Here is a 27,281-nt window from a genome sequence, read left to right as displayed (position 1 = left end):
CCTCGAACAAGTTGTCACTGTGCTGTAAGGTCACTGCTGAGGGAACAGTGGGCAGGTTACTTCAGTGCATGTAAACTGACTGACTATAAACCACGTGGAAAGTACTGAGAAACCTCAAATACAGTTAAACCCACATTTATGGCTCATTACAAACAATGTCCTTCACAGTGGTGAAAAAGGCTTTTATTTCTACTTCACAACATTTCAGGGACAATAATTTAACTCTCACACATTTATTTCACAGCTACAACTTTAAAGATTAAGATTTTATTTACATGAACAGTTTATACGATATCAGGAAATGTTATGACCTAGACAACTCAATTTTGGTCATTTAATTTCATTTTGCTAACGCACTCTTATACAAATAACATTTTGAATACAATATTTAATTGTGTAATTGTGGTTACCTAGTCTGGTATTGCCAATTTTACTAAAAAAAATACTTTTCCCAGCACTGGTTGTTCTCATGTATGACGACGTATCACATTAAAAATTAACCACTGACTGTAGCTAAGTTGTTCGACATGGTCCTGATTTGCCTATGATGATTTTAATGTGTCTCGTCCGCCCACGTGTGACTAACAGGTCACACTCACTTTTGCTTTCGCCCAGACGTGTGTGAGGTCAGCCGTCTGCCTGGCACAGATGTGTGTTGATCTGCCTCCAGCTGTTTGCGGGGAACCATGATGTCTGGACCTATATGGTCTGGACGGGAGGATCCTCCCTATCCAGCCTGTGAGCTCACCACAACTTTTAATTAGACCGGATTCGCCAATCAAAGGGACGTCCAGTCGGCCGGTCTCTCACAGGCTTTTAAAAGCAGCAGGAGTCTGAACTTCAGCAGCAGCAGCAGCAGCAGACAGAGGTAAGATACTTGTCATGTTCTCTCTTAACCTGAAAGTAAAGTTCTATATATGATCTCACAGGATTTACATAAATCTGCCACTGACACAAAGATCTGATGCATTTATTATGTTTTTTGTATCATTTTACAGGTTGAACTGAAGATGTCTTCCACTTTGCTTTGTGCCGGTGTTTTGTTGGCATGTGCCTTCACACTTAGTGCAGCTCAGAGTGAGTAGAACTTGGGAATATTCTAAAAGTGTATTTTCTTGTGTTGTGTGAGTCACAAACACGAAGCAAGTTGTTTTTAATGAAGCAATTTCCTGGTGTAGTGTGTTTGCTGAGCTGTCACTCGTTCATGTTTACCCTGCAAATAATGATAGAGCAGAGGGTCGACCCACTCTGGTGGAATAATGGACCGTTCCCTCTCGGAGACTTTGTTATTGGAGAAAAATATAATGGAACGTTTAAAAGTGTGGGTGTCATTTGACCTTTAATGGATTTTCTGCAGCGAGCTGTAAAGGACGATGCGGTGCTGAGTACTACAGGGGTTACATGTGCCAGTGTGATTACACCTGCCTGCTTTATGGAGAGTGCTGCGACGACTATGAATCTCAATGCACCACAAGTGAGTCTTTATTCTCCTGATATAATTAAAACTATCTTTTTAGTGTTTGTGCAAGCTTTTACTGATCAGATGTTAAATTGTGATTCTCATGCTTTACTAAGAGAGCAATGTGTCATACACTATAACCTGGAATAACTCATTAATGTAATGAATGTATTCAGCGTTGTGTAGTCTTATTGTACAGTGTGTTAACCCCCGGTTTTGTTTGTGTGCGACAGAAAACTCATGTAAGGGTCGATGTGGAGAATCCTTCAAGAGAGGCCGGGGGTGCACCTGTGACTCTGACTGCTCCACGTACAAGCAGTGTTGTGAAGATCACACGAGCCACTGTGATGCAGAGGGTGAGACTCGTCCCGCTCGTTCAGCATGACCATCATCACCTGTCACTTCCTGCACGTTCACGTCCACACATCCCCCCTTCGCCATTTCATCCTCTGTGGTATCACCGTAATATTTTCTGTCATTACTAAGTGGTCATTCATCGTATGGTCATTCATCGTATGGTCATTCATCGTCTGGTCATTCATCGTCTGTTGACATTTGGTGGTCGTTTGATATGTGACCAGCAGATCCAGGGATGCTCGTGTGAAAGCATGGCTGCATGTTAAAATCAGCCCTCACCTCTCTCATCTGCACCATGAGCATGGAGAAGCGTGCGATGATATCTGCACCGATGCGTTGGTTTCCATTTGACCATATTTTCTGTCTCGGTAATTCCTGCAGAGGAAATCAGTGGAGCAGCCAGTGCAACAGCACCGGTGAAGACTAGTTCATGCGATAGTGTAAACAATAACAAAACCCCAGGTATACATCTTTTGGTAACAGGATTAAATCTTTTTGTACGTTTTCAGTTTTTTAGGATTCAAGAGAAAAATTTTCAGGCCTCTCTAATCTTTATTATTTAATGAAAAATTCCCACAGAGCCGCCTCTGCTGGGACCAGAGGAGCAGCCTTCTACGTTCAGCGAGGAAATAACAGCAGGTGACTATTTGAAATGTACTCAAATAGTAATTTTATTATATTATTACCAGTACCTTTTGTATTTCTGTTTGTTTGTAATCTAAATAACACAAAAACTACAGAGCTGGTTATCATGAAACCTGGCAGAAGGATGCAGTCTGGGTCAGGGATTTCAATTTTGGTGTGGATCTGGATCAAGGGGCAGATCCAGGACTTCATTTTCCCTTTCCATAACCTTTTGAGATTCATTTCACACAGAACGATTCATAGATCCTGATGGAAAAAGTCAGGCTGATATATAAGTGTGAGAATTTTGGTGGAGCTGGTTTGATTATAAGGGGATTATTGGTTAGTATGTGCTCTACTGCCTTTCTACTTTCCCATGATACATTATCATCACTGATTATTATGAGCTGAGCCTGATTCATTTAACAGGATTTACGACATTTACCGTCGACCACCGCACCTCTGTCGTTGTGGTTCGTTCCAGAGGCCGAGTCTCACCAGGACAAGCCAAGAGAACAAGGCGCTCAGGCCAAGAGAAACACAAGGCAGCAGTGTTGTGATGAGTGGGTGGGAGGGTTACCGGCACAGGCTCAGTCCCAAGAGAGGAAAGCACCAAACCAAGCCAAGAAACCATGACACAACACTTTCTCCATAGGTTTAATTCAGGAGCTGGCCTGGAATAGTCGAGAGGGTGGAGTTTCTTTCATCCTCGTCACCTTCTCTCTCAGGAGGAAGACATGTTGTGATGTTTCCATGTGGAGAGCCACAGCCTCAGGGATGTGTAACCAACACTTACAGGGGAAATAAAGACAGTGGTGTTGAAACTGAACGTTGATTTGTTTTGTCACAGATGAAGATTCAACTCCTCTGGTTGGTCTTACCTCATATCTGCCAGATGACTCCAGTGATGGTGGGCAGTGATGATAAATCTATCAAAGCTCTTTCTCCAGTTGTTTTTATGACTGTGGGTTCACACAGCTTTTCTTCTCTCTAGATACAAACAACCAGCTCCCTCCGGACTTGGAGGACACCAGTCCAGTCCCAGAAGGCACCAGTGGTTATGGGTCGTCCACAGCTGATGCCCTGGACCACGTCTCCACTGAACCCACCCTGCAGCCGGACACTGAAGATTTCACCCCCGAGACGGTCACAGTCATTTCTCAGACAGAAACGACTCAGACCGACGATGAACCCACGGGTAGGGAGAGGAAACACATCTCAAGGCTCCATGTCTCTGAACTCTGAACTGGAGGATGAACACCACTCTTTCACATGATATCCTCTGATTTCGAGACATAAGTCTTGATACAACTGGGTAATTCTAATCTAATTCAAACCTAACATTTGATAATCATGTTCACCTCCAGATTCCAGTGATCCAGGAACAACCCTCGCTGAGGCCACGACAGAGCAGGTCTCCGACCAGCCGACACCAACCTCTGCAGCCCAGACTGAGGTTCCTGCCACAGCCAGCAGCCCGGAGCCGGAGACATCAGGGCAGGGAGCCGTCCAACCGGAGGACGACGTTTCTACTGCAGCACAGACGACAGCTCTGCCGGAAGCCTTCACTGATAATCCAGAGGTCACAACTCTTCCCTTCACCACAGCAGCTTCAGGATCTACAGGAGTCACAGAGGACGACACAATCGTGGCTGCGTCACAGTTCACCTTCCCCGACGAAACCACTTCCAACCCTGAGCCACTAAATACTGAGAGCAGCTCAGAGGATTCAACACCGGGCCTTCAAGATCCCTCCACCAGTGTTTCCACAGAGCTCGATGCCCCGACGACAACCAAACCCACCGAGGAACCCCAACCGTCCGAACCCACCGAGCAACCCCAACCGTCCGAACCCACCGAGGAACCCCAACCGTCCGAACCCACCGAGCAACCCCAACCGTCCGAACCCACCGAGAGACCCCAACCGTCCGAACCCACCGAGCAACCCCAACCGTCCGAACCCACCGAGCAACCCCAACTGTCCGAACCCACCGAGCAACCCGAAACAACCAAACCCACCGAGGAACCCCAACCGTCCGAACCCACCGAGCAAACCCAACCGTCCGAACCCACCGAGCAACCCCAACCGTCCGAACCCACCGAGCAACCCCAACCGTCCGAACCCACCGAGCAACCCCAACCGTCCGAACACACCGAGCAACCCCAACCGTCCGAACACACCGAGCAAACCCAACCGACCAAACCCACCGAGCAACCTGAAATAACCAAACCCACCGAGCAACCCGAAACAACCAAACCCACCGAGCAACCCGAAACAACCAAACCCACCGAGCAACCCGAAACAACCAAACCCACCGAGCAACCCGAAACAACCAAACCCACCGAGCAACCCGAAACAACCAAACCCACAGAGCAACCCGAAACAACCAAACCCACAGAGCAACCCCAGAGAAAACCTTTGCCATTGCCAGTTAAACCAATTCTGGTCAAATACCCCCCCAAACATCCAGACAATCCAGGAGACTACCAGGCAGGTGAGAACTCATCATTAGACTCCAGTTCCAGTGTCCTGTTTCCAGTGTGGAATCTGTTTTACATGAATTTGATAGAAATGTAAAGATGCTCCTTTATCACAACTATTTGCAGTCTTATTACTCGTCAATCCAATCATACCTTTTTTTCCAGATGACAGCAACGATACGAACCTGTGCAGCGGGCGCCCGCCGGGTGCAGTGACCACCCTGAGGAACGGCACGGTGGTGGTTTTCAGAGGTCAGTGCCACGGTCCTCACTGCTGACCCCTGATCTACACAATATCAAATGATGTTTTCATGTGTTTTATTCCTAACATTTGTTCTTACAGGACACTACTTCTGGCTCCTGAACAGCCGCAGGGAGCCAGGTCCGGCCAGAGGCATCACACAAGTGTGGGGAGTCCCATCCCCCATTGACACTGTGTTCACACGCTGCAGCTGTCAGGGCAAAACATACATGTTCAAGGTCAACTTTTCTCCCCTAATCAGAGTTAACGTGGGCTTTTGTTGGATTTGGGGGATTTATAAGATGTCATACATGTATTCTGCTGCTTCAAATTCAAGGTACATTCTCAAGGTCTGACATTTTGGTTTGTGCTCACATGGTGTTGTGATGTTTGCAGGGATCTCAGTACTGGAGATTTGACAATGATGCTTTGGACAGTGGTTATCCTAAAGTCATTGAAACCGGCTTCGACGGGCTGCGAGGCCACATCACTGCTGCTCTGTCTGTGCCTCAGTACAACCGGAGGACAGAGTCCGTCTACTTCTTCAAGAGAGGTGATGACCGTCGCTGGGTTTCATACTAATTTAACCAACACACTAGTTTCAGTTTGTTAAATGTTTTATTATTTGTAGGGCTGGGCAAGTTAACTCGTTTCAATCGAGTTAACTCAAGTGATGAGTTAACTCGATTAATTATTTTATCTCGCATTAACTCAGGTTTGATTATTTATTGTTTTATTGTGAAAGTCAGGCATTTATTTTGTGAAAGTCTGTTGCTGACTGCTGCAGAACAGGAAAAAAGAAAATAATTGGCGGATAAACAATCGAGTTAACTCATCACTTGAGTTAACTCGATTAAAACGAGTTAACTTGCCCAGCCCTAATTATTTGTAAAAAATACTTTTTTGTTGAACCGATTCTGAGATTCTTATTGGTTTCTTTCAGGGGGGCAGGTCCAGAAATACTCATACCAGTTTGGCACCAGTCCATCATGTGGCAAGAAAGTCCAGTACCCCGTGCACAATGGCCGCGTACGGATGGTTCGACAAGCAGGTATAAAAAATCATGTGCAGAACAGTAACTGTGGTGACTCACTGGGTGTTCTGCTGAGTATTTGAACAGATCAACATGTTGACCGTGTGGCAGCACGTGCAGTTCTCTGAAACAGTGAGTCATGCTTTTACAAGGTGAAAAGGGCAGAAAGGTCCATGTTGCAAATAGTGTGGTAAATAACAAACAGCATGTGTAACATTCACAGGGTTAGGATTCTGTCAACGCCAAAACACTTGAGATGAGGAAAACACTGCGACACCCATTGTGGTTTCCTCACTCGTTTTACACTGATGTGTTTCCAGTGTCTGCTCTAGGCCCAGTCATCAACATCCGGACGTCCTGGAGAGGTTTCCCCACGTCCATCACAGCCGCTGTGTCCGTGCCCAGCACCAGGGAACCACAGGGATACAAATACTACGTCTTCTCCAGATGTAAGACAACACATACAGTCAACACCAGTAAAGGAGCCACTGGGTCTCATCTCAACAGATATGTTCTGTAAAATCTTCACAGAAAGAGAAGGCACTCAAGGTCCATCAGTCCACTTGTGAAACCACATTAGAATTCAGTTAATATAGATTCTTATTTGGATCTGAATCAAAATGCAGATATATATCAGGCTTTTTTTCAGCAAGATCCAATAATTATTCTTAGAAAATAAACAAAAAATGTTGCAAAACACCTTCTCTTACAATGTTAAAGCAACTTCAACATTTAATGGGCGTATCCTTCAACCCAGTTCCATGCTCATCCATCAAGTAGTTTTTATAAACCAACCAACAAAAAAATAGAGCCTCCTTGTTGGAGTTAAGGAAAGCCTAGTGGAAAAAGTTAGTTTAGCTCTGTGTACTTCAGATCAAAACCTCAAACCCTTAATTAAAAAAACACTGCTTTCCATATAAGCCTCTCAAATTACAGAAATGAAGTAGAAACTGTATTATTGTTTAAAACCCGAGTACATTATATTTAAATGTGCATCCTGCATGTTTCAGCCTGAAAGACATTTAACTTCATTCCCTCCATGTCTGGGACGTCTAACAGAAACCATGTGTGTGTGGGTGTGTGTTAGGGTGGAGTGGAGGATTAGACAGATGGAAAGGTCATTGAGGGAGGTGTCCATTCATATAAAGGTTTATCACGGAGAAACCACAAGAAAAGTTTCTGCTCCCACGAGGTCCCCTATATTTTAAACAATCCTATAGTTCCTTATAAAGATTTTACAGAGTTTAAAGTGTTATTTTTGCATTATGTCAGACGGCTTTACTGTCGAGTGTTTTAAATCATTCCTGACACATCACACCTCTTAAAATTCAAACCCTGCACTCGCCAGAAACTGTCCCAAGTTAATGTCCCGAAAACGCCATCGCCAGGACTGTTTGATATTCATTTTCACCGAAATTGAAACTGGCACATGTATTTAAAAAAGCATCCAAAGTGCCCTTCATGAATTTAAAATTCACAATGAACTCATCTAATAACCATTTTGCTTCTTTTGCAGCCAAATCCTACAGCGTGAGTCTGGATGGTTCCCGTCCCGTCATGGCGGCTGCGCCCGCCGGCGTCTCCCCTCAGAGCAGCAACTTCATCAAATGCCCAAGGACATGAAAACCAGAGACTGTTTGTTTTTTCTCACCAACTTTCTTATCGTTTATTACATCCCTATTAAAACCCACCGCATCAGCATGGAGCACAATTACAAAAAAAAAGGTACTTTTCAAGTACATTAAAAACAAAAGCAGAACATAAAAACAACAGGCTTCAGAACACGTGAACGGTTATCAGGACCGAGTCGAGAATCTGAACGCGGACGAGGGACGTTTCTGGAGGGAAACACGAGTTGTCCAGTCGTCAAGTTTCCGGATGAGCTTCATCTGGCGAATCGTCTGCCGGGAAATCCCCGAGAAGGAAACGCCTGACCTGTTCACATGAAATGTTATTTCAAACAAAGCCTGTAACACCGGTGAAAAAAAAAAATCTGTATTTGCATTGTAATGAACGTACTGTGTTTTTTAAATCTACAATAAAAACTCACAAACCAACGTGTATAAAAGCCTGTGACTTGTAATTCAAATGAAACACGGTTAGTTTGCACAGTTAGTCATGATGCAGGAAATTAATCTTGTGAACACGTACATGTAAAAAAAGCCAAACACACGTTACACTGCAATTAGAATGAGGGACAGAGAGATTAGTTTAAATTACTTTAGTTGCACTTTTCACTCATGCAAGAACTTCTAGACAATCTGGGACTTAACTTCTGACTTACAATAAAGATCAGTGTTGTTGTAAAAGTCTGTGTGGAAGCCTCCTGTTTGTTAGAATCAGACAAGTGTGATACAACCAGATTCTGGATTTCTAACTTACAAAGATCCCTCATCACACTTGAACAATGAACTCAAGAGTTCATGGGAACATTCGGAGCCACTGAAGCAGCGTACATACAACGGATATTGACTTAATTGGCATTTGAAGACGAGCTGAGGAACATGAGAACTCAGAGCTTTGCAAATCACACGGTTGAGCCCTGACTGGACAAAGTGTGAGTTGCTGCCCTGTAGTAAACCAGGGAATTTCTTTAACAGTCAACAGGTCTGGGCACAGTGTTGTTAAACTACAACATTCACTTTTCAGTCAGAGTATCATTGACATTATCAAATGTTTATATATCATTTGTGATGCGTGATACTTATTATATACTGAAGCTACACCAGTTAAGACGTAAATAACCGTAAATAATCAGGTGTGTTTACTTTTGAAGGTGTTACCTCCTCTCTTCGTCCGGCCCCGGCTCTCCGGCCAGCGCTGCAGCTGTCTGCTGGTTCCGGGTCGGGAGGGTCTCTGCGGTGCGCTGCTTGTATCTGAATACAAAAACACAATGTGACAATCAGAGCTGAACATCACAGTTAAATAAAAAGGGAGACTACACGACAGAGATTCACAGCTGCAGAGTCATGACGCTCCGCTGTACCTGCGGAGCTGGAGGAGGGCTCCTGGCTGGTGGAGGGGGGGCCGGCCTGCTCCTCCATGTCTCCCTGGGACACGACCTGATCCGACGACGCTTCAGCACCGGACCTGGAACACACAGAGGAAACACAAAAGCATTAATAAATACATAAAAACACAAAGCAATGCAATCTGCAAAATCATCTGTGAACAAAACATTCCTGAAACGCATCTTTTATAGCCTTAAAGAAGGTTTTATAGTTGATGGAGCTACAGATAGGGGCAGTGGAAAAAGGAAAGTGATGACAAGTGGAGAGACACTTGATGCTGCCGTCTCAGGTCAGTGTCTGTGAACAGCTGTGAAAGACTTAACACGGCTGACAGACAGCAAAGAGGAGTGAGTCTCACCTATCAGTGTCAGGCTCCAGGAAGACATCATCTCTGTCCTCCCCTGTGCCGGCTGCTCCTGGCACCACCAGGCCGGGTGTGGACGTGGTCACCATGGGAACCGACTGCGAGGCGTGCTCACTGCTGTCAGACTGAGCCGCCTCGGAGAAGATGGTTACTGGAATCACAGGAGAGAAAAACAAGATGTGGATTCACTCAATGATTCGGGTTCTTGGCACCTGATAGAAAAATGTGCAAACAGTTTTCAGACACTGAAATATGCCGAGTTTGTTAATAAAGAGAGAGCTGCTCCCTTCATATCAGACAGACAGACAGACAGATACCTGGGGCTGAAACTTGCAGTGGGGTGGTAGGAACACTACGTCCACCAGACTCTTCTTCATGAGTTGTGAGGAACAAGGGGCTTTCGTATAGCCCAAGACCTGAAGACAAGAATTGTTTTGCTTTAAAAACAAGTATCATATCTTCTTTCAGTTCCAGTTATCTGATCTTTGTCTTACTTAATACAACACAAAGCGGTGATGTACCTCCTTGTGATGCCAGTTGTCCAAGATCAGAGTGTGAAGACGAGCTGGTCTGGGGCACGTCGTCCGACGGGCCGAACCGGAAGCGAGGCACACCGGCCACCTGTGGAGAACTGATCAACACACACACACAGAAGTCGTTTAATGCAAAACGGTTACATGGAATTTCAACTTCTCTCCCTTTTTTTTCAAATAAGAATAACAAAATCTGACAAAACATATCTGAATGAACATGAGGAAATTATGTATTCTGATATATAGAAAAAATAAAGATGCAAAAATGGTTTATTACACATCAAAGTATAACCTATAAGTAAGTCATTAAATTAGAAAAAGGTTTTGTTACAACCATGATACATTAAATGTGTCCTGAGAGTTGTGACTTCCTGGTCTGTGTTCATGTGTGTGAGACGTACTGGACGGCCTGGTCGAACCCGTCGCGGTGCGGCACCACCAGAGTGGGAGTGTTGGGAACCATCCTGTCGTCGTCGTCGAAGAAGTGCTGCTGCAGAGGAACAGACGGTGAAGAGGTGTTGGGATACGAACAAAGTAAAAGTTTCACACTGAGGTCTGATGATGTTCTCAGACTACAGATGAGAGTTAAACATCTTACCGGTCCCCCGGGAGTGAGCTGAGGGACTCGGCCCACTGACTGACGACGAGCAGGCAGGCGCTGGAAATGCAGACATTAAAAGACTGTTTTTAAAATGAACAATTATTTGATTACAGAAATGAGTTGATTAAGGTAAGTGATCGATTTATCTGGTGACCGATTAATTTAGAGGTCTGATTATATTTGGAAAAACCGGAGGAAAAGCAAATTTACAAAAAATGTATGTGAAATTATGCAAAAATATCACTATATAATGTTCTTTACTGTGATTATTCTCATCATTGTTATTATTACACAACAGATTACTCTTCCTTCATACCTGAGCAGGTGGTCCCAGTTCTGACGATGGGGCAGGGTGGATGTTCGGGCGGGTTTGCAGCTGCTGCGTTGGTCTCCGTGGCGACGGGGGCGTGGGTACACCAGAAAACATCTCCATCCCTAGAAGAGTTCAGATGAACAGAGGTCAATCTAACTTGGAGAACAGACACTGGATCAGAAATGTAAACACTAAGACTACTTATCAAAGACCAATGAAAACCCACAATACTTATTAATTAAATTCTTCTTAGATTTTAAAAGCACAAATCATGTTTAAGGTAAAAAAATGTACCATTTCATAATATTAGGATAAATGTTTGAAATGAGAGAACATCAGTTTGATCATGTCAAATTGTAAAAAATATATAATGGACTAATATAACAAGAGACAGATTGACATGTTGGGACGATGAAAGATTTTAGTTTGACATCAAATAGGTAGATTAATTAAGAGAGTAGTTATTATAAGCTGCATCTCCAGCCTTCATCTATTCAGTCTATAAAAGCCATTGTTAGCTAAGTAAAATTGCTTTTGAGTTTGCCTTTATTCTATCCAGATCTTTTGTTATATTATATTATTAAATTAGGATTAAATCAATTTCAATGTATTAGCTATACAGGCTTACAACACACAGACCCAAAGGATTTGAATCATGAGTTTCACTTTTGTAGCCTTCATGAAAATGACCTGTATTTTGGCAAACAGTTGCACCACGCTTCCTTTTAGACAGACGACAACATATTACATCTTTCCCGGTCATCGTGTCGAGTGTCAGATAACTAATTGGATGTCGGGACAGCGTGTGAGTAACGTGTGGATGTACGTATGTGCGTTTAACAGCGTTTCCTGGATCTTACAGCTGGGTGTCTGGGAATCCGCTGGCCTCTGGGTGGAGTCAGACGCCCCCAAACTCTCCTCAGTCTCCGTGCCCGGGTCTGTGATGTCAGCTCCCTGAGAAAGGAGAGGACAAAGGGGAATAATAAAGGAAACCGGACGGTAAAAGAAATAAGACCACTAGTGAATTTTTACAAGTTTAATTGGGGCAAATAAAAATGTACAGAACACAAGCTGGTTAAAATGAGAGAAAATGCGTTAGGAGATCTTTTCCAAACACAGTAAAGACGCGAGGAATAAAAGGGCAGAAAACCAGACACAGATTTATTTTCTCTCTATAGGGAACAAAGATGCTGTTCAAAAAGGACACAGTTAAAAATCCTAATTCTTTCCATATATACAAGTATGTGAGTAACTGTACAGAATCCTGCAAACACTGAAAAACTTTAAAGCTGCATAAATTAAATAAGTAAGAATGATCTATTAAGCATGGTTAGAGTTACGTTTGTTTGTATAGATAAAAAGCACAAGAATGTCATGCTCTGAAAATAATGCTTCATAATATATATATATCAAAAAAACAGAAAAACACACTGGACCACAGTGTTTTTGCAGATTCCCAACGTCGAACAACTTTCACCGGTGCAGATTACAAGTGACAGACTGTTAGCTGCACTTTGCAGACACTGTCTCATCCCACACTACATGTGCAACCACGTGCAGCGTGAGAGAGTAAACAATCAGAGCCGACACTCACAGCTTGCACACAGACAGAGAGTTACGACACGGGGATAAAATTCTAGTTACAGTTAAAAGGGGGGCGACGCTGTGGAAAAACTGAGTGTGTGAGCTGGAATGGGAACGTGAACCTCTGTGTGGGAAAGGGGTTCAATTAAGGGGGGGGGGGTAATGTGCTTACGGCATGTGTGGGTGAGGACGTGTAAAAAGGTCAGAGTTGTAACAGAGGTCTGTGGATGTCATAAGCAATCAAACCTCTGTGTCATCTTCTTCATAGGCCTCGTTGCCATCTCCGCTGCCCTCATTGCTTTCCTCTCCTTCCTCCCCCATCCCTCCCTCATCTTCCTCTTCATCCTCTTCCTCTTCTTCCTCCTCGTCTTCATCTTCCTCCTCTTCCTCCTCATCGCATTCCTACGATTCGCAGTGAAAGAAACATTAGGCAAGAGACAAAGACATTATTAAAAGACAGATTCTGTGTCTAATGTCTAATGCAGCTTTGGCCTTAAAAAAAACACTTTCTACCTGCTCGTCTTCCTCCTCATCCTCCTCTTCCTGCTCCTCTTCACTCTCAGTGTCTGTTATTATGACGATAACTTCCTGTGACAGCTGGTCGGGGGTGTCACTTTGCGTCAGGGTCATCTCTTGGTCCAAAGTCATGGACTGGGAGGCTGCGCTGTCCTCTCCTTCCTCCAGTGCTTGAAACTCCTCCGTCTGCAGGGTGTGCAACAGACATTCACATCATTTATCATGAATATTAAAAACTTTTCCTGCCTTTAATTGTTGACTTACATATAACATAATGTCCTACATGTGGTAACAAGAGTTCACCATGAGGATTAGCTATAGAGATCGCATTATGGTAAAAAACTTGCAGTGGGCCAGGACCAGCATGAACAAAACACATGGAAAAACTTGCACCATATTTATCCTCTCTAGGAAATAAAAAGAAAACTGTGACTGATGATCCATTAAACATCTAGAAACAACAGGAGCCGTGAGGATGATAATTAAGGTTTGACAGTTTTATTACTGCAAAGACTCCGGTTGACAACACTGTCCTTATCTGCTTTCTTTCTCAGCATCAAAATAAGATGAGGGATTGAAATACATTTCACATCTAGGAAAATGGTATTCTCTCTCTGACCAACCTGACTTGCCTCTGCACTGTCTTGACTGTCTGTTGGCACGACGCCTTCAGCCTCAGCACTGTCTTCAACCAGCACCTCCTCCTGGGGGAGAAAATTGTCAGAGCCGCACCAATTCCTTTCACATCATCAACAACAAGGAAAATGTCTGTTGTCCAACAGGGTTCTGTGTGACCGGCTCCCTCACCTCTGGACCCACTCTCTGGATGATGCGTAGCTTCTTGGGTATAGGGGCCCTGGGGGTGTCCTCCGGGGGGGCTTCTGTGTCAGTGACCATGCTGCTGCTCTCCTCCTCCTCTCGAGGCCTCTTGGACATGGAGGAAGTTCCTGAAACTGGAGATAATTGATGGATATTATTCAGTCTTCTCCCTCACAGTGATACTCCAAATGCCCAAAATAAAAAGAGATGAAGAACAATAAAACTGAGCAAATAAATAAATGTGGCTCAAATTAACATCTCTAAAAACACTGGGGTTTTGTGGATTTAAAACTAATTTTAAAATGTTCATCTCTTCTCCTTGTACCAACCCAAAACACAGCACTACGACTTACAAATAGATTACTCATTTTTAATAAGTAAAGCTTCTCACCAGCTCCAAACATAGATGAGGTGGAGGAAGTCGAAGGCCATTCCACCTGTGAACTGGGCGTGGCCTCAATGACCAGAAGTGGTGGCTCCTGATTGGCTGGCTCTGCATGGCTCACGCTCTGTTGCTGTGTTGGTTGAACAAACGCCGTCGTCTGTGTCTGTGTCTGTGTCTGCTGAACATTCAACATGGGGCTGGCCATAGACGTCTGGACATTGGGGCTGGACGAGCGCACAGAGCCACTGGCGCTGCCGTACACGGTCACATGCTCCACTGGTGGGCCTTCAGTAGACTGGATGGCTGTAGAGAAATTCAGTGGAAAGGAGATTCACATAAAGTTGACGCAAAGTTTACTGAAAAATTTACCGAGCTTTCTTCACTGAGTGGGAACGAATTGGTCGTGCTTTTAATCGAACTGAGGCAAATATCTCGGGACAACAGTTATTTGGCTGATTAGAGTGGTCGACTTACCTTCCTGGGTCTCCACCTGAGAGGTGGGCATGACTGTAGCTGTGGGTGTTGGTGTGGGTACAGTCGCTGGAGTGAGCATAGGCCTGATGCTTGCTCTTGGAGTGGGTTTGTTCCCCGGGTTGACCGGCTGCTTGCCGCCTGTTGCAACTACAGGCGTTGGCTTAATGTTGGCAGTTGGAGTTTCAGAGGTGCTGGCACTGACACAGGGAAAGATCAATGAGTACAGATTCCTCTTATGCACAAGTGATTCAGGTAAAACTTGAACAAGTCAAAGGAGTTGTACTCGCGAACATCACAGAACCGTCGGAAACATGTGGTAGATTAATTTCTCTCTGTCCATGTTTCACTGCAGTAGTTTCAGTGGTTGGGAGTCTTACCTGCCCCTGTCTGCAGCTGGAGTCGTCTTCAGACTGATCTGCCTCTGCTCTGTGCTCCTCTGCTGCTGCTCCTGGGTCTGAAAATCAGGATGGAGTCATTATGGTCAAGCTGCAAAGTTATTGTACCACCAAACTCTTTATGCTAAGAACAGTCTATGGCTCTATAAACAGCCTTAAAAGTTCAGGTAGATTTGAAACTGGTAGTAACTTTTTCGGGAGGTTAATTCGAAAATATCTGTCTTGTGAAAACTTCGAAGCGGGCTCTCACCTTGCTAGGACCTGCCTCAGCTGGCTCATCTCTCTGCTCTTGTCGCTCCTGTTGACCTCGCAGGTCTCTCAGTTCTCTCTCCTGCCGACTCAGGCGACCATCGTATTGGGACTTGAGAGCGCTCACTCGAACCTCCAGCTCCTCACGCTGCTGCTTTAGCTCATCATTTTCCTTCTGCAGCGAGTCTTTGGAGCCTGGACAGAAATTTGTGTGTGAACTCAACCCCGAAAAAACAAGCAATGGCAAAATATCAGAAGGCCCAATGGTTAAAGGACAAAGTCTCACCAGTGAGCTGGTTGATCCTCTGTCTGGCATAAACAAGAGCCTTTCTGGTCTTCTCCTCTTTGTTGGTCATCTGCTGCCTCAGCGTGTCCTCCTGTGAAGTCTTATCCTGCAAATCCTGCCTCAGCCTGGTCAGCTCTGTCTGCATTCTGGACGACTGTTCCTGGGTGTTACGCACTTCAGTCTCGCGCTCTGTGACCACCTGTGGAAAAGCCAAAAAAGATGGGACACAAATAATCATATGAATGTAAAAAAGGGAACTTGTGAAAGACTAAGAAAAGCGTGTTTGTTAGGTTTAACCTTGTTTATGTTCTCCAGCTGTCCTTCCAGCTCTTTGGTCTTGGCTTCAGCCTGGTTTAGAGAATCTCTGAGGCTCTGGAGTTCCTGAACTGACGCCTGACGAGCCTCTTCTTCTTGGGAGGGACCTGCTGCGGCCTCAGCAACCATCTGGAGGAAACAGCATGAAGGGTTGACATGTTTAAAACAGCACAGAAAAGATGCTGTTGTTCAACTGTTCAAGATGGAGTAAAAGATACATGCACTTTTTAAATGCTTTGGTCTAAAGACTAAGGCTGTGCTGACAACAGCTGCTGAGCTCTCACCTTGTCATGATCCACCTTGAGTTCATCATATTGAGTCTTGTAGCGACGCCCGATCTTCTTGACCTGCGTGATGGTTCGATTCTTCTCCAGGATCTCCTGGTTCTTGGTATCCACATCCATCTTCAGCGAATTGCGCTCATCAGTTATCTTACCCATAGTGTCACGCAAGTTCTGTATCTGGCCTTGTAGGGTAGTTGTCAAGTTACTGCTCCTATTTAGAGAAATTGAAAGAGTTGGAAAATTAAAAAGAAAGGTGGAACAGAAATTTTGTGTGACATGTTGTTGTGACATTCATTATCCCATACCTGGACGCATCTGCTTTAAGTCTGATAGTCTCCTCAAAGAGCTGCTGGATGCGTTTGAGTTGTGTCTCCTTCTCAGAGTGCAGACGCTTGTACTCCTCTGGGTCGGAATCTTTCTGTTGACTCACCAAATTCTAGAAGAACAAAAAGTGGACTTAGTGTTAATAAGAAAATAATTGTCATCAATGAGATTAAATGCTTTTCTAATGGAGAATGGTAAATTTCACCTTTCACATTGGCCTGACAATCAGTTTAGTATTTTGACTGACCTGCGTTCGAGCTTTCCAGCGCTTGATCTCCTCTTCTAGGATCTTCTTCTCCGCCTGCAGCATGCCACTCTTCTCACTCAGCTCAGAGTTGGCCTGCTGCATTGGCAGGAGGTCTGACTCCAGCTTCTGCAACTGAAACACGGAAGACGAGCTGAAACCAAGTCTATTTGGAGGTTCACCCAGTATATTATCGGAAAACCGCAATGTAAAGGAATCTCTGAATAAAATGGAACTGATACCTTAGCTTGGGTTTGTTGCAGCTCCTGCTCCAACTTTTCCTTTTCCCCTCTCAGCATCTTGTTGGTCTCCATCAGGATGCTCATCGTTTCTGTCTTGTTCATCAGCTCGTCGTGCTGAGCCAGACTCTTTGCTGTCACCTGAGTCATATCATCATTGGGATTTTAGTCATATTGGGTAAATCTATGTATTAATTATAGTGGCCAGGTTAGATATATTTAAATGAGTCTTAATCCTTAGGTAAGATTTATTTGACCTTCCTGTTGTTGGAAATGGAATCATTTTAAAAAAGACTAAGTTTGCTGCACACATTATTGAAAAACACATAGGAAAAGAATTCTAATAAAAGAAATGAGTAAAGAAAACACACAGAATAAATTCTTAGTTGAAAAGAGTGAACTGCATACCAAACTGACAGTCTGCCAATCTGCAATGCACCACTTTAACCTTGTTTAAGACCAGCAGCTGTTATAAGCATCATTACTGGTAAGTGTGTGTTGAAATGAGTGTTGACAGGAATAAAGACACACCTGCATCCTGTCCCTTGCAGCACTCAAGCTGTCCTGCATCTCCTTCAGCTCTCGTTCCAGGTGCTCCACCCTCAGCCGATGACGCAGAGTCTCACCTTGGGCAACCTCATAACGGGATTCTGCGATCTCCTTCTCCCGACGCACAAACCTGAGATTTAGAACAAAACAAGGTGCCAAAATTTAGAAGAAGAAAATAGACCAGAAATGTGACCAGTTGTCAAATGGGGCTACATTTCTACAGGATGTTTGTTCTTTAATGTAGTTGGATATTTTTGTCTGACAGGTTCATTCACACGTGTGATTTAAGCTGCATTACCTGAGAATCTCAAGCACTTGGTCTTGAGATTTGCCCTCTTCACTCAGGGAAATGTTCATAGTACTCTCGCTGGCAGCACGCTGCAAGCTTTCAGCCATCTTGCTGCTCATTGCCTGGATCTGCTCATGCAGGAGAACATTCTGTCTCTGCAGTTCCTCAAAGCGACTCTCAATCTTTGTCATTTCCTCCTATATGATAAGGAAATAAATAAACTTCCATCAAAAATAGGCAAATGGGAAATATGATAAAATAAGCCTTGCACATTAAAATATATGATATTTGGCCCTGAAACAAATTATTTTGTTAGGATTGCACCGTGCCAAAGATTATTTGTAAACGCAAAGTTAACTCGAATTATACACTGTAACCAACCTTGAGGATCTTTTCCTGCTCCTCCCAGGAGATTCTGGCCTCCAGGAGCTCAGTGCCGACCCTCTGTACTTTCTCTTCCAACTGGTGTTTGAGTTCGACGGCCTGCCGCGCCTGAGCCTTTGCAGCCTGCAGACTCTCCACGTCTGCTGCATGCAGCATCATCTCCCGCTCATATTTATCCTGTGCTTCTGCTGCCAGCTTAGCCTTGGAGATGGGAAAGGAAACTTTAGATAAAAAATGATTTGTTTCCATGATAATACACATCACATCTTTATTAAAAGGTGCTTACATGCTCCTGGCTGTCCTGAACCGCCTTCTGCTGCTGAGCTTCAGCCAGTGCTACTCGCTGTAGTGCCGCCTGCTGAGATGCCTGAGCGTTGCTTAAACCTTTCCTTAGATTGTTTATCTTACAAGAGATACACACACAAAGATTAACGATTTTCAATGGAAAGTAAAATGTTATATTTTTAAATCAACAAAAAGGCTCAAAATTCAAATATGGTGATTGAAAAATGTCACAAACATTTAAGAAAACTTTGAACAAAAGGTGGGAAACTTAATATTGGACATCACTTTACCTGTTCCTCCAGTGAAGCCAGAGCTATCTTCTTCTGCTCTTCTACGCATTGCTTCTCTTTCTCTGCTTCAAGAAGCTTCTCCTCAATCTTTCGGTGCCGATTCTCAGCCTCCTTCATATTGGCTTCAATGGATGAGCGTGCCTGCTCAGTTACCTGGACATTTGCAAATTTAAAAAAAACAATAATCAGCAAAATTTCCCAATGTGCAATATTAACTGTTTAAAATGCTAAAATCGTTCATGACTAACTGATAAACATGTAATTAACATACTGGATTACATTTACTTCAACAAGGCAACAATCTTAACGCTGACTTTGTCCAGGAAAAACTTTACTGTCAGATCAATACCTGGGTTGTAACATATATTTACCAGCCTCCTACAGCACCCATACAATTTTTAAATCTACTTTTTATGTGCTTGCAGTCAATTGGATTTACGAGGTCACACAATGACAGACAGTGTTTGTTTTGCACCTTCTTCTCTTTATCCAGGGACTCCTCCAGGCTCTGAGCCATGGCTCTGTACTGCTCCATGCTGGAGGTGACTGCCTTCAGGCTCTCTGCCAGCTCCTCCACGCGGCTCTCAGCCAACCTCAGGCGGCCCTGAAGGTGCTCTCTGTCTTGATCTGATACCTGCAGGCCTGGAAACAATCAGCAGCATTCGTGAGTGATGCAGTTTGACAACAGTGCAATTAATGTGCTATCATTACAGAGAAAGGACGCACTAATAAAACACCATTACATAGTTATGAAGCTAGGCTGGATACCCAAAGAAAATATGACCTAACTTGGGCTTCTTTTTTTTGACTGAATCTTGAGTTATATAAACTGTTAGAAAAACACGAGTAAATGAGTATATGAAAAAATGTGAGCCAATTTTAAAACTTGGTTACTAAAATGCAATAAGACAGGACCTGTACAATTCCATGAGCTTTATTATCTTCCCTTAACTGCAAACTAGCTCGTAAATGGTAATAATAGTGAACAATTATAACACAGACAATACATTTACAAGCAGTAATAAAGGATTTAGCTTTCAAAGACATAACCCTGAGAATTACAAAATATTTTGGAGCGAATACATGTATGGATTCATATGTGCATTGTGTGGTTATATTTTCTTTAGTGAGTGGGTGCGTGTTTGTGCCAACCTCTGGTGATGGGTGTGGAGGGGCAGCTCAGGGGATGATGTGCTTCGCTGCTGCCTTGCTGCAGCCGGAGGGAGTTGAGCTCCAACTCAGCAGCACTCAGCAGCTCTTTGGTCTTCTGGTATAGAGCGACCTGCGTCTCCACTTGCCTCTTTGTCTCCATTAACTGGATCTGTGCGTGAGAAATCAGGGACATTGAGAAATCCACTAACCAGACATTTGAATTCTCTACCCCCTTTGATATCCGTGCTTATTTGCTTGAAGGAAGATGGAGCGAGGATATCTAGGGAGACTTCTTCCATCACGCATAAACTAAGTTTAAGTCTTCCGTGGAAACATCTGAAATGTTCATCTTATGCTGATGCCTGAACAGGGCAAACCGAAACTTTTTAAAAGGCTTTAACTGTGGTGTGGATAAACTTGTTTAGATGATGTTTGACCACTGATCCCATACCATTTAAAAAATTAAACTAAAAGTACAGATAAATAATCCCATCTCTGAAGGTACTACAAGACCTACAATTTTTAAGTTAAAAAATTAAACTAAAAGTACAGATAAATAATCCCATCTCTGAAGGTACTACAAGACCTACAATTTTTAAGTTAAAAAATTAAACTAAAAGTACAGATAAATAATCCCATCTCTGAAGGTACTACAAGACCTACAATTTTTAAGTTGTACCAAAATCTGTTACAATAAATCAGTAAATCAAGGCTTACTTCTTGGTTTCTGCTGAGCATGTGGCGCTGCTCCACCTCGTTCTCCAGCCGCTTCTGCAGTTGGGAGATCTCTCGTTCCTGCTTCTCCAACTGGGTGTCAAGACGCTGGCGTGTGTCGGTCTCTGAACGCTCAAGAGTCGCCTAGAACAACACATCAGTTAACAGCATGAACTATGTTTGTCTGAATGAGAGAATGAGCTGCAGGAAACTTCATTTAGCCCAAACCATTCCCTCTTATTCCATTCCCTGTCAGGTGTACTATTTATATTTTCTACTTGTTTTGAGTCCTCTAAAACCAACTTTTCTTAAATGTTTACTTATATTTGCTGACGGCAGACAAAAGACTTAAGGCTTGCTCTTATGACATGTGTCAGAAAATAGTTATTTTGGACTAGTGAAGTAAATTTAAAAAAGGGGATCAGACAAGGTACACTTCATACAGGCCTCAGAAAGAGAGCTTGGGGGGAAGATTATTAAAAGGTTCTTGAAAAATGTCCAAGAAACCAGAATTTACACTCTTAGATTACCTGGATAGTCTGGAGGTTGGTCAGCAGCATAGTCTGGCTCTGTTGTTGACTCTGGATTGTTTCCTTCTCCTGTATCATTCTGGACTCCACCAACTTCAGCAAGTCTCTCTCCTTACGCAGGCCTTCAGCGCAGCCCTAAGACACAGGAGCAGATAAGCAATTACTTTTGACAGATTGTTTTTGAACACTCTCAAATCCCCTGCTACAATTCCCCGGAGTGATGATAAAATTCCCAGGAAATCAGACACAGCCATATAAAACAACTTGAAAAGGCAAAAGGATGGTGGAATAAAGACAAACCTCCGCCATGGAGAGTTTCTCTTTGGCAGCTCTCAGATCCTCATTCAAAATGTGGATAGTCTGCTCCTGCTTCTGTGTAGCAGCAATCATCTTCTGTTCTTTCTCTCGTAGGGAGGCAATCTCCTTCCTGTAGCCCTCAACGTTGTCCTGAAGCATCTCATACCTGGCGTTGTAGAGATAGGTCACTTTTAGGGATCTATGCTCTCTCGGAGATGAAAAACTTTTGCTTCACTTCCCCAAAGCAATTTACATCAGTGTTGTTCCTGCTCACATTTTTCAAACTTACCTTTTGGAGGCAAACTCCAACTGCGTGGATATTTTGGCATTCTGGGAGCGGAGGTCAGAGAGCTGCTCTTGGAACTTCTCGCTCTGCACAGTCGACACCTTGTCACTCTCCAAACGCTCCTTTTTATAAGAGGTAAACACCTCCTGCAACTGCAGATCCAAAGAGATATTATTTTCTATCAACACAGCAAGAGCCGTTTCTGCATCATACCAAAAGTTAATAGTCAGTCATCACTGTTCACTGAAACCGAAATCTGTAACTGTAGGGCCATTCACATCGTGGCTGAACAGTGAAATACACATTCTGATTTCTTTCCACTAGACACTTTTCCCTTTCACGTAAATTACTTCCCCATTTTTTGTGTTCATTTCTAGAATAACCTGCCTTCACTCTTATTTTCTTATCATTGACCAATAAAGTCAAAGAAATAAATGCAGATTTCTCAACATAGACGTATTGCCCTCTAGTGGCATTCATGAGAAAGCTCAGGGTGCAGGAGGTGGTTGCTATGGGGGACATTTGTATAAATACAAATCTACAACATTTAGCTTTGTTGTTATATGATTAACAGAAAAATGTACTTTGGCTTCACAGTAAACTGAGCAACAATAACAATCAGATTTGGAAGAATAAAAATGACCAGTATTAATTGTGAACACATCACGGTTTAAATGTAGCACTGACCTGTCGCAGGGCAGCCTTGGCCTCCAGAGCTTCAGTAGACTCTGTTGCCATGGAGACAAGAGCAGTGGGTGTTCCTGTAGTGGGAGTGGCTGCAGGTGAGCGTCGAGGCGTGGAGGTCAGGGAGAAATCCTCGGGTGGTGCATCTTAAAAGGGGGAAAAAAATGCTTAGAAATTCCCAACTACTTTGAATTTCTTGGCACCATAACAGAAGCTGCTACGTGTGGATGTTCCTGTTGTTCCTGTGCTGTGTCAATTACAGTTCAGCCCATTTACTTCTCGTCAGTGTTACCTTGCTGAGGAAAGCTCACTCCGGTTGCCTGAGCCAGCATCACACGGTACATGTCCCTCTGCCTCACGATGGACTCTGTCATTTTATTGTGCTGACTGCGCTGCTCCTTCAGGGACTCCAGCTCCACCTGAGCCTTCCCCAAACTCTGCTCCAGCTCCCCATGTCTGAAACGTTACAAGGGAGATAATGAGTGAATCAAGAATCTGATGCTAGAGACAGAAAAAACAATATTTGTGTTTTGTACCAAATGTTAAAGACAGTATGTCATTTGTTCTAATTTGTCCCTCTCGGTAAGCTTCATGTATTTGGTTGGAACAAAAAGAAAACTAATTTGTACACACCTGCCGACAGTCGCCTCAAACTCCTCTTTCTCTTGGGCATCACTGAGCTCCCTGAGGGCGACCAGAAGACGTTGGTTTTGCTTCTGAAGCTCCTCCACACCGCGGAAGGTCACCAGATGTTGGCTGATCACCTCTGACGTGCTGCTGATGTCGGCTGAGCTCACATCCTCCTCGAGAACAACATGGTTTCCACGAGCCTCTTCAAGCTCGATGAGCAGCACACGTACCTGGAAGAAAAGACAAACATGAATCTAAAAAATAATACATTTGGAGAAATGAGAGAACTTAAATGTTCAATATCTAAAAAAAAACAAGTAAAAAGATGGAAGAAGGAAATGAACCCACCTGCTGAGCCATATCAGACAGCTGCCTTTCCCATCTCTGGTTGTCCCGTTCTAGGACTGAAGAATGCTTGTTGGCCTCATCAGCCTCCCTCTGCAGGCGGTGCACCTCCTGAATTAAAGAAAACACAAACATGCAAACATTGATTAGCCACTTAAAATTAAAAAAAGTGTTGATGTAGTACAAAATAGATTATCCATGGATTATGCACCTTGACAGCCTGCTCCAGTTTGGCAGACAGACTGGTCACTGACTTCTGCATGCGCTCGTGCTCATCCCGTTGCCGTTTGAGAATTGGCCCTTTGGCCTCCACTTCCTGCACGATGTCATCCAGGTACTTGTTGACTCGTTTGTTCTCAAGGCGCTCCAACTGCAGCTGCTCCTGGCTCTCCACATAGGCAGTATACAACTGATAACACAGATTACATATCATAAGAAAATAGCATAGCCCACAAGAAAAAAAATGTATTATGTATATCCAAATTCAGAAGTAACACCTTTAACCATGATACTGGGAAGCTTTTTGTGGCACTTCCCAGGACCTTTAATCTATTTCTTACAATCCATCCTCTCCAGCCCATTTCCAAGTTCTACTACGATTACTGCTGACATTTAAATCTTTAATAAATAGTGAAATGAAGCTGCGCCTACCTCAGTCAGCTTCACACCAGGTTTGATCTTGGACACAGTAGCAGCTGTTGGAGACATTGTTGTCATTTGCTCTTCTGTCAGCATAGATGATGTTCCGAGTGGGCCTGGACAGAAAAAGGAGAGGACACATCGCAGGTCATTATTTCCATAAAAATCTCTTTGGGTTGGCTTATTTTAAAGTCAAGATTGAAACTATGTCATGGACTTGTTTATATGTCCAGACTGTAAAACTGTTAAGAAAAACAGACCTCTAAGTTTAGAGCTCGACAGCAGATCATTGGCGTTATCCAGCTCTTTCTCTAGACTCTGGATCCTCTCATTTAGTTCAGCGACAGCCTTGTCTGTGGCTCCACTACTCTCCTGTAACTTCTCCTCAAGGACCTTGTTGGCTGTGGGAGAAAAGAAAGCATATTCAAACCAGGAAAAATTAAAGTACATGATCTGTAGTAAAGTGATGATCTGTGAGTAGTAGTTGTGGTTATTCTGTTGAGGCCTCACACCTTCTCCAGCATCCTTTAACAGTTTATGCAGCTCCTCCACAGCCAGACTCAACTCTTCACTTTTTGCCTCAGCATCTGCAGCCGCACCCTGAAAGTACAAGTCATTCTGAATATCAACATTCATAATAAAGCCACAGATTAAATAAATGTGCTGAGCTGGGAGCACATGTTATGTTTGTATGCATGACTGGACCATCCAGGCTCGTTGTGACGCACGTAAACATACCTTATATAAATTGGAGAGCTTAATGTTGGCATTCAACTCATTTCTGAACTTCTCCTCCACATTGGCTTGTTGTTCCTTGGCCTGAAATGAGTAAAGATTCAATTATTAAACTTAACAGAGAGAAACAATAAATACAAAACACTCTGAAGAATCGAGGTAGGCTGTAAGAAATACCACATACGTCTTTCAGTTTGCTGATCATGTCCTCGCTCTGTCTCTGAAGATTTTCATTTGAAGTCTTCAAACTAACCATTTGGTCTTGGAGTCGGTTCAACTGGAAATAAAAAAAAACAAAGGGAATTAATTAAGCTTTTAAAAAAAGATGACCATGACATGAGGGCAATGATTTAAGAGAGTAAACTAGTATCCACACACACACAAGCTCTATAACTTGATGCAGTTTCACAAATTGACTATTGTGATCATTAGCACAGTGCTTGTTAGTAGTGTAAAGACAAATCAACTTTATGTAAATAAAGAAAAGAGACTTGCCTCATCTTCTTTGTTCTCCAGGGAACATTTCAAGTCCAGGATCTTGTTTCCCTTCTGTCTGGAGAGAGAGAGAAGCTCCTCACTCTTTGCCTTCAACTCCTCATTGAGCCAAGATGTCTGGCCATGCAGAAGCTCCTTCTCTTGTTCCATTCGCTTCTCCTTGTACTGTAACGACCAACCAAGTACAATTAACCTCTGCAGACAAAGGTGTTTTAAAGACAATCAATGTAAGATAAAGATATATGTGTATCTCACTTTAATGTTGACTTCGGCAGCTTCAAGCTCATCTAGCTTCATCTGCAAGGACATCTTAGAGGTGTTGACTTCCACCAGCTTATCATTGAGCTGCCTCAAGTCATCTGGTGGAGCAACAGAAAATAACTCAAGTGCCCCTGTCAAAGTAATGGTTAGTTTATACAAGCAAAAGACTGAAACAATGTTGGTACCATTCACATGCTCCACTTCCAACGATCTCCTTTCCAGAGTTCGCACAAGATCTCGCTTTTCTGCCTCGAGGTCCTCTTTGGCTTTCGACAGCAGAGTCTGAAATGAAAACCACATTTATAGAACCATATAGATTACCAGTTTACAAATGGTGTGCTGAAAAGCCAGTTCAAACACCCATTCAATTAAAAACACGATTTAAATTTGTGTCACTATTTCACCTGCTCGGACGACAGCCTCTCTTGGACAGCCTCATATTCACTGTTCTTCTCACGCTCCGTTTTGAGATCCTCCTCTGGAAGAGAGACACACAATATTATGAAGTAAATTGAATTCACTCTAGAGTAAGTTGGGTTAAGTCAGTTAAGATATTGCGATGAGTTCCCTCTTACCAAGCTTAGTCGACACATCTTTGAGTTTCAGATGCTCTTGAGTCTGGGACCGGAACTCCTCCTGACAGTGGGCCAGCTGTTTCACCTTTTCAAAGAAGTGTTGCTCTGAAGGAGGAAAGTCAACAAAGACATGAATATTACATTTGATTAGATTAGATTCAACTTTATTGTCATTTGCACAGTACAAGTACTTACACAACGAAATGCAGTTAAGCGTCTAACCAGAAGTGCAAAAAAAAAAAAAGGCAGTAAAAGTGCAGAGCATTGTGCATATTAAAGTGAAAATGTAAATAAATAGGATCTGTACAGTAAGAAATATATATGAAATATTACATTTGAACACTCACTTGCATCAGTTATCATTCTTACAACCTACAACAATAGTGCAAAGAAGTGGAGAGTCCAATACGTGCAGGGATAAATATTAAACGGTACGAGTATGACGGTTATACAGTAACCTGTGTGTCCTCCGAGTCCATGAGGCAGAAACAACAGTCTCACACTTTGGTGATTTACTTGATCAACATCTTATAAGTGTTTTAATAAGTTTCTTATTCGTGGGTATTTTACTCAGCTAAGCTAAATCTTGTTAAAGTAGCCCAGTAGATGATTGTGCTGTCACGTTAGCATCAGTTAGCTTCACGTCGTTGTAGCCAAAGCAGCTAACACACGTTTACCACTTATTAAGAGACGTATAAAGCTACTGAACATGTGAGGGTTGATGTACACGTGCGTTTAAAACACTAAAGATTAACTCAAACTTTAGCTCTGTTCAAACAACACGCTGTCACGCCGAGTGGAACCCCCCACTCTTAGCACGGACCGGCACGGACCGGCTGAATAACCCGAGCTAGCTCACCGTTATCCACCCGGAACTGCTCCTGCTGGGCCTTCAGAGAATCCACCTCATACTGCTGGTCCGACAGAATCCTCTCCAGCTTGTTCTGGACCGATTTGGGTATTTTAGAAATCTCAGAGTCGCCCAACTCCTGCAGCAACAGTGCCGCCAT

General features: G+C 43.4%; 2 protein-coding genes across 3 annotated transcripts; one reads left to right on the top strand and one right to left on the bottom strand.

The window, feature by feature from the left end:
- The first annotated feature begins 596 nt into the window (after positions 1-596).
- prg4b (proteoglycan 4b) lies at positions 597-8,252 on the top strand. 2 transcript variants are annotated; one of them, XM_061078189.1, is made up of 14 exons: positions 597-868; positions 999-1,077; positions 1,358-1,474; positions 1,693-1,815; positions 2,396-2,455; positions 3,291-3,350; positions 3,435-3,638; positions 3,808-4,935; positions 5,087-5,173; positions 5,265-5,401; positions 5,559-5,715; positions 6,106-6,213; positions 6,516-6,644; positions 7,712-8,252. In XM_061078189.1, exons 2-14 carry the CDS (start codon positions 1,011-1,013, stop codon positions 7,816-7,818), a joined length of 2,484 nt encoding a protein of 827 aa, XP_060934172.1. In that variant the 5' UTR covers positions 597-868; positions 999-1,010; the 3' UTR covers positions 7,819-8,252. The 2 variants fall into 2 exon arrangements, with proteins under 2 accessions (XP_060934172.1, XP_060934173.1); XM_061078190.1 differs by lacking the exon at positions 2,396-2,455.
- On the bottom strand, positions 7,972-27,281 carry tprb (translocated promoter region b, nuclear basket protein). Its single transcript, XM_061078194.1, has 51 exons — positions 27,131-27,281; positions 26,272-26,376; positions 26,101-26,174; positions 25,882-25,978; positions 25,691-25,794; positions 25,436-25,600; positions 25,125-25,217; positions 24,944-25,024; positions 24,718-24,805; positions 24,466-24,606; positions 24,218-24,321; positions 23,778-23,975; positions 23,570-23,677; positions 23,225-23,451; positions 22,884-23,047; positions 22,595-22,737; positions 21,911-22,059; positions 21,625-21,787; positions 21,325-21,459; positions 20,798-20,938; positions 20,081-20,249; positions 19,404-19,570; positions 18,929-19,081; positions 18,640-18,756; positions 18,351-18,554; positions 17,979-18,166; positions 17,663-17,810; positions 17,135-17,272; positions 16,896-17,027; positions 16,630-16,760; positions 16,325-16,535; positions 16,023-16,169; positions 15,726-15,924; positions 15,441-15,634; positions 15,173-15,249; positions 14,796-14,992; positions 14,328-14,624; positions 13,925-14,070; positions 13,741-13,821; positions 13,115-13,303; positions 12,848-13,003; positions 11,878-11,971; positions 11,021-11,139; positions 10,702-10,761; positions 10,505-10,593; positions 10,092-10,201; positions 9,888-9,986; positions 9,565-9,721; positions 9,182-9,285; positions 8,964-9,071; positions 7,972-8,033 (listed from the first exon to the last, which is right to left on the bottom strand). Exons 1-51 carry the CDS (start codon positions 27,279-27,281, stop codon positions 7,972-7,974), a joined length of 7,074 nt encoding a protein of 2,357 aa, XP_060934177.1.

Source organism: Limanda limanda, chromosome 9 (assembly GCF_963576545.1).
Source record: "Limanda limanda chromosome 9, fLimLim1.1, whole genome shotgun sequence".
Lineage (NCBI taxonomy): Eukaryota > Metazoa > Chordata > Actinopteri > Pleuronectiformes > Pleuronectidae > Limanda > Limanda limanda.
This window is presented reverse-complemented; position numbering and strand designations above follow the sequence as displayed.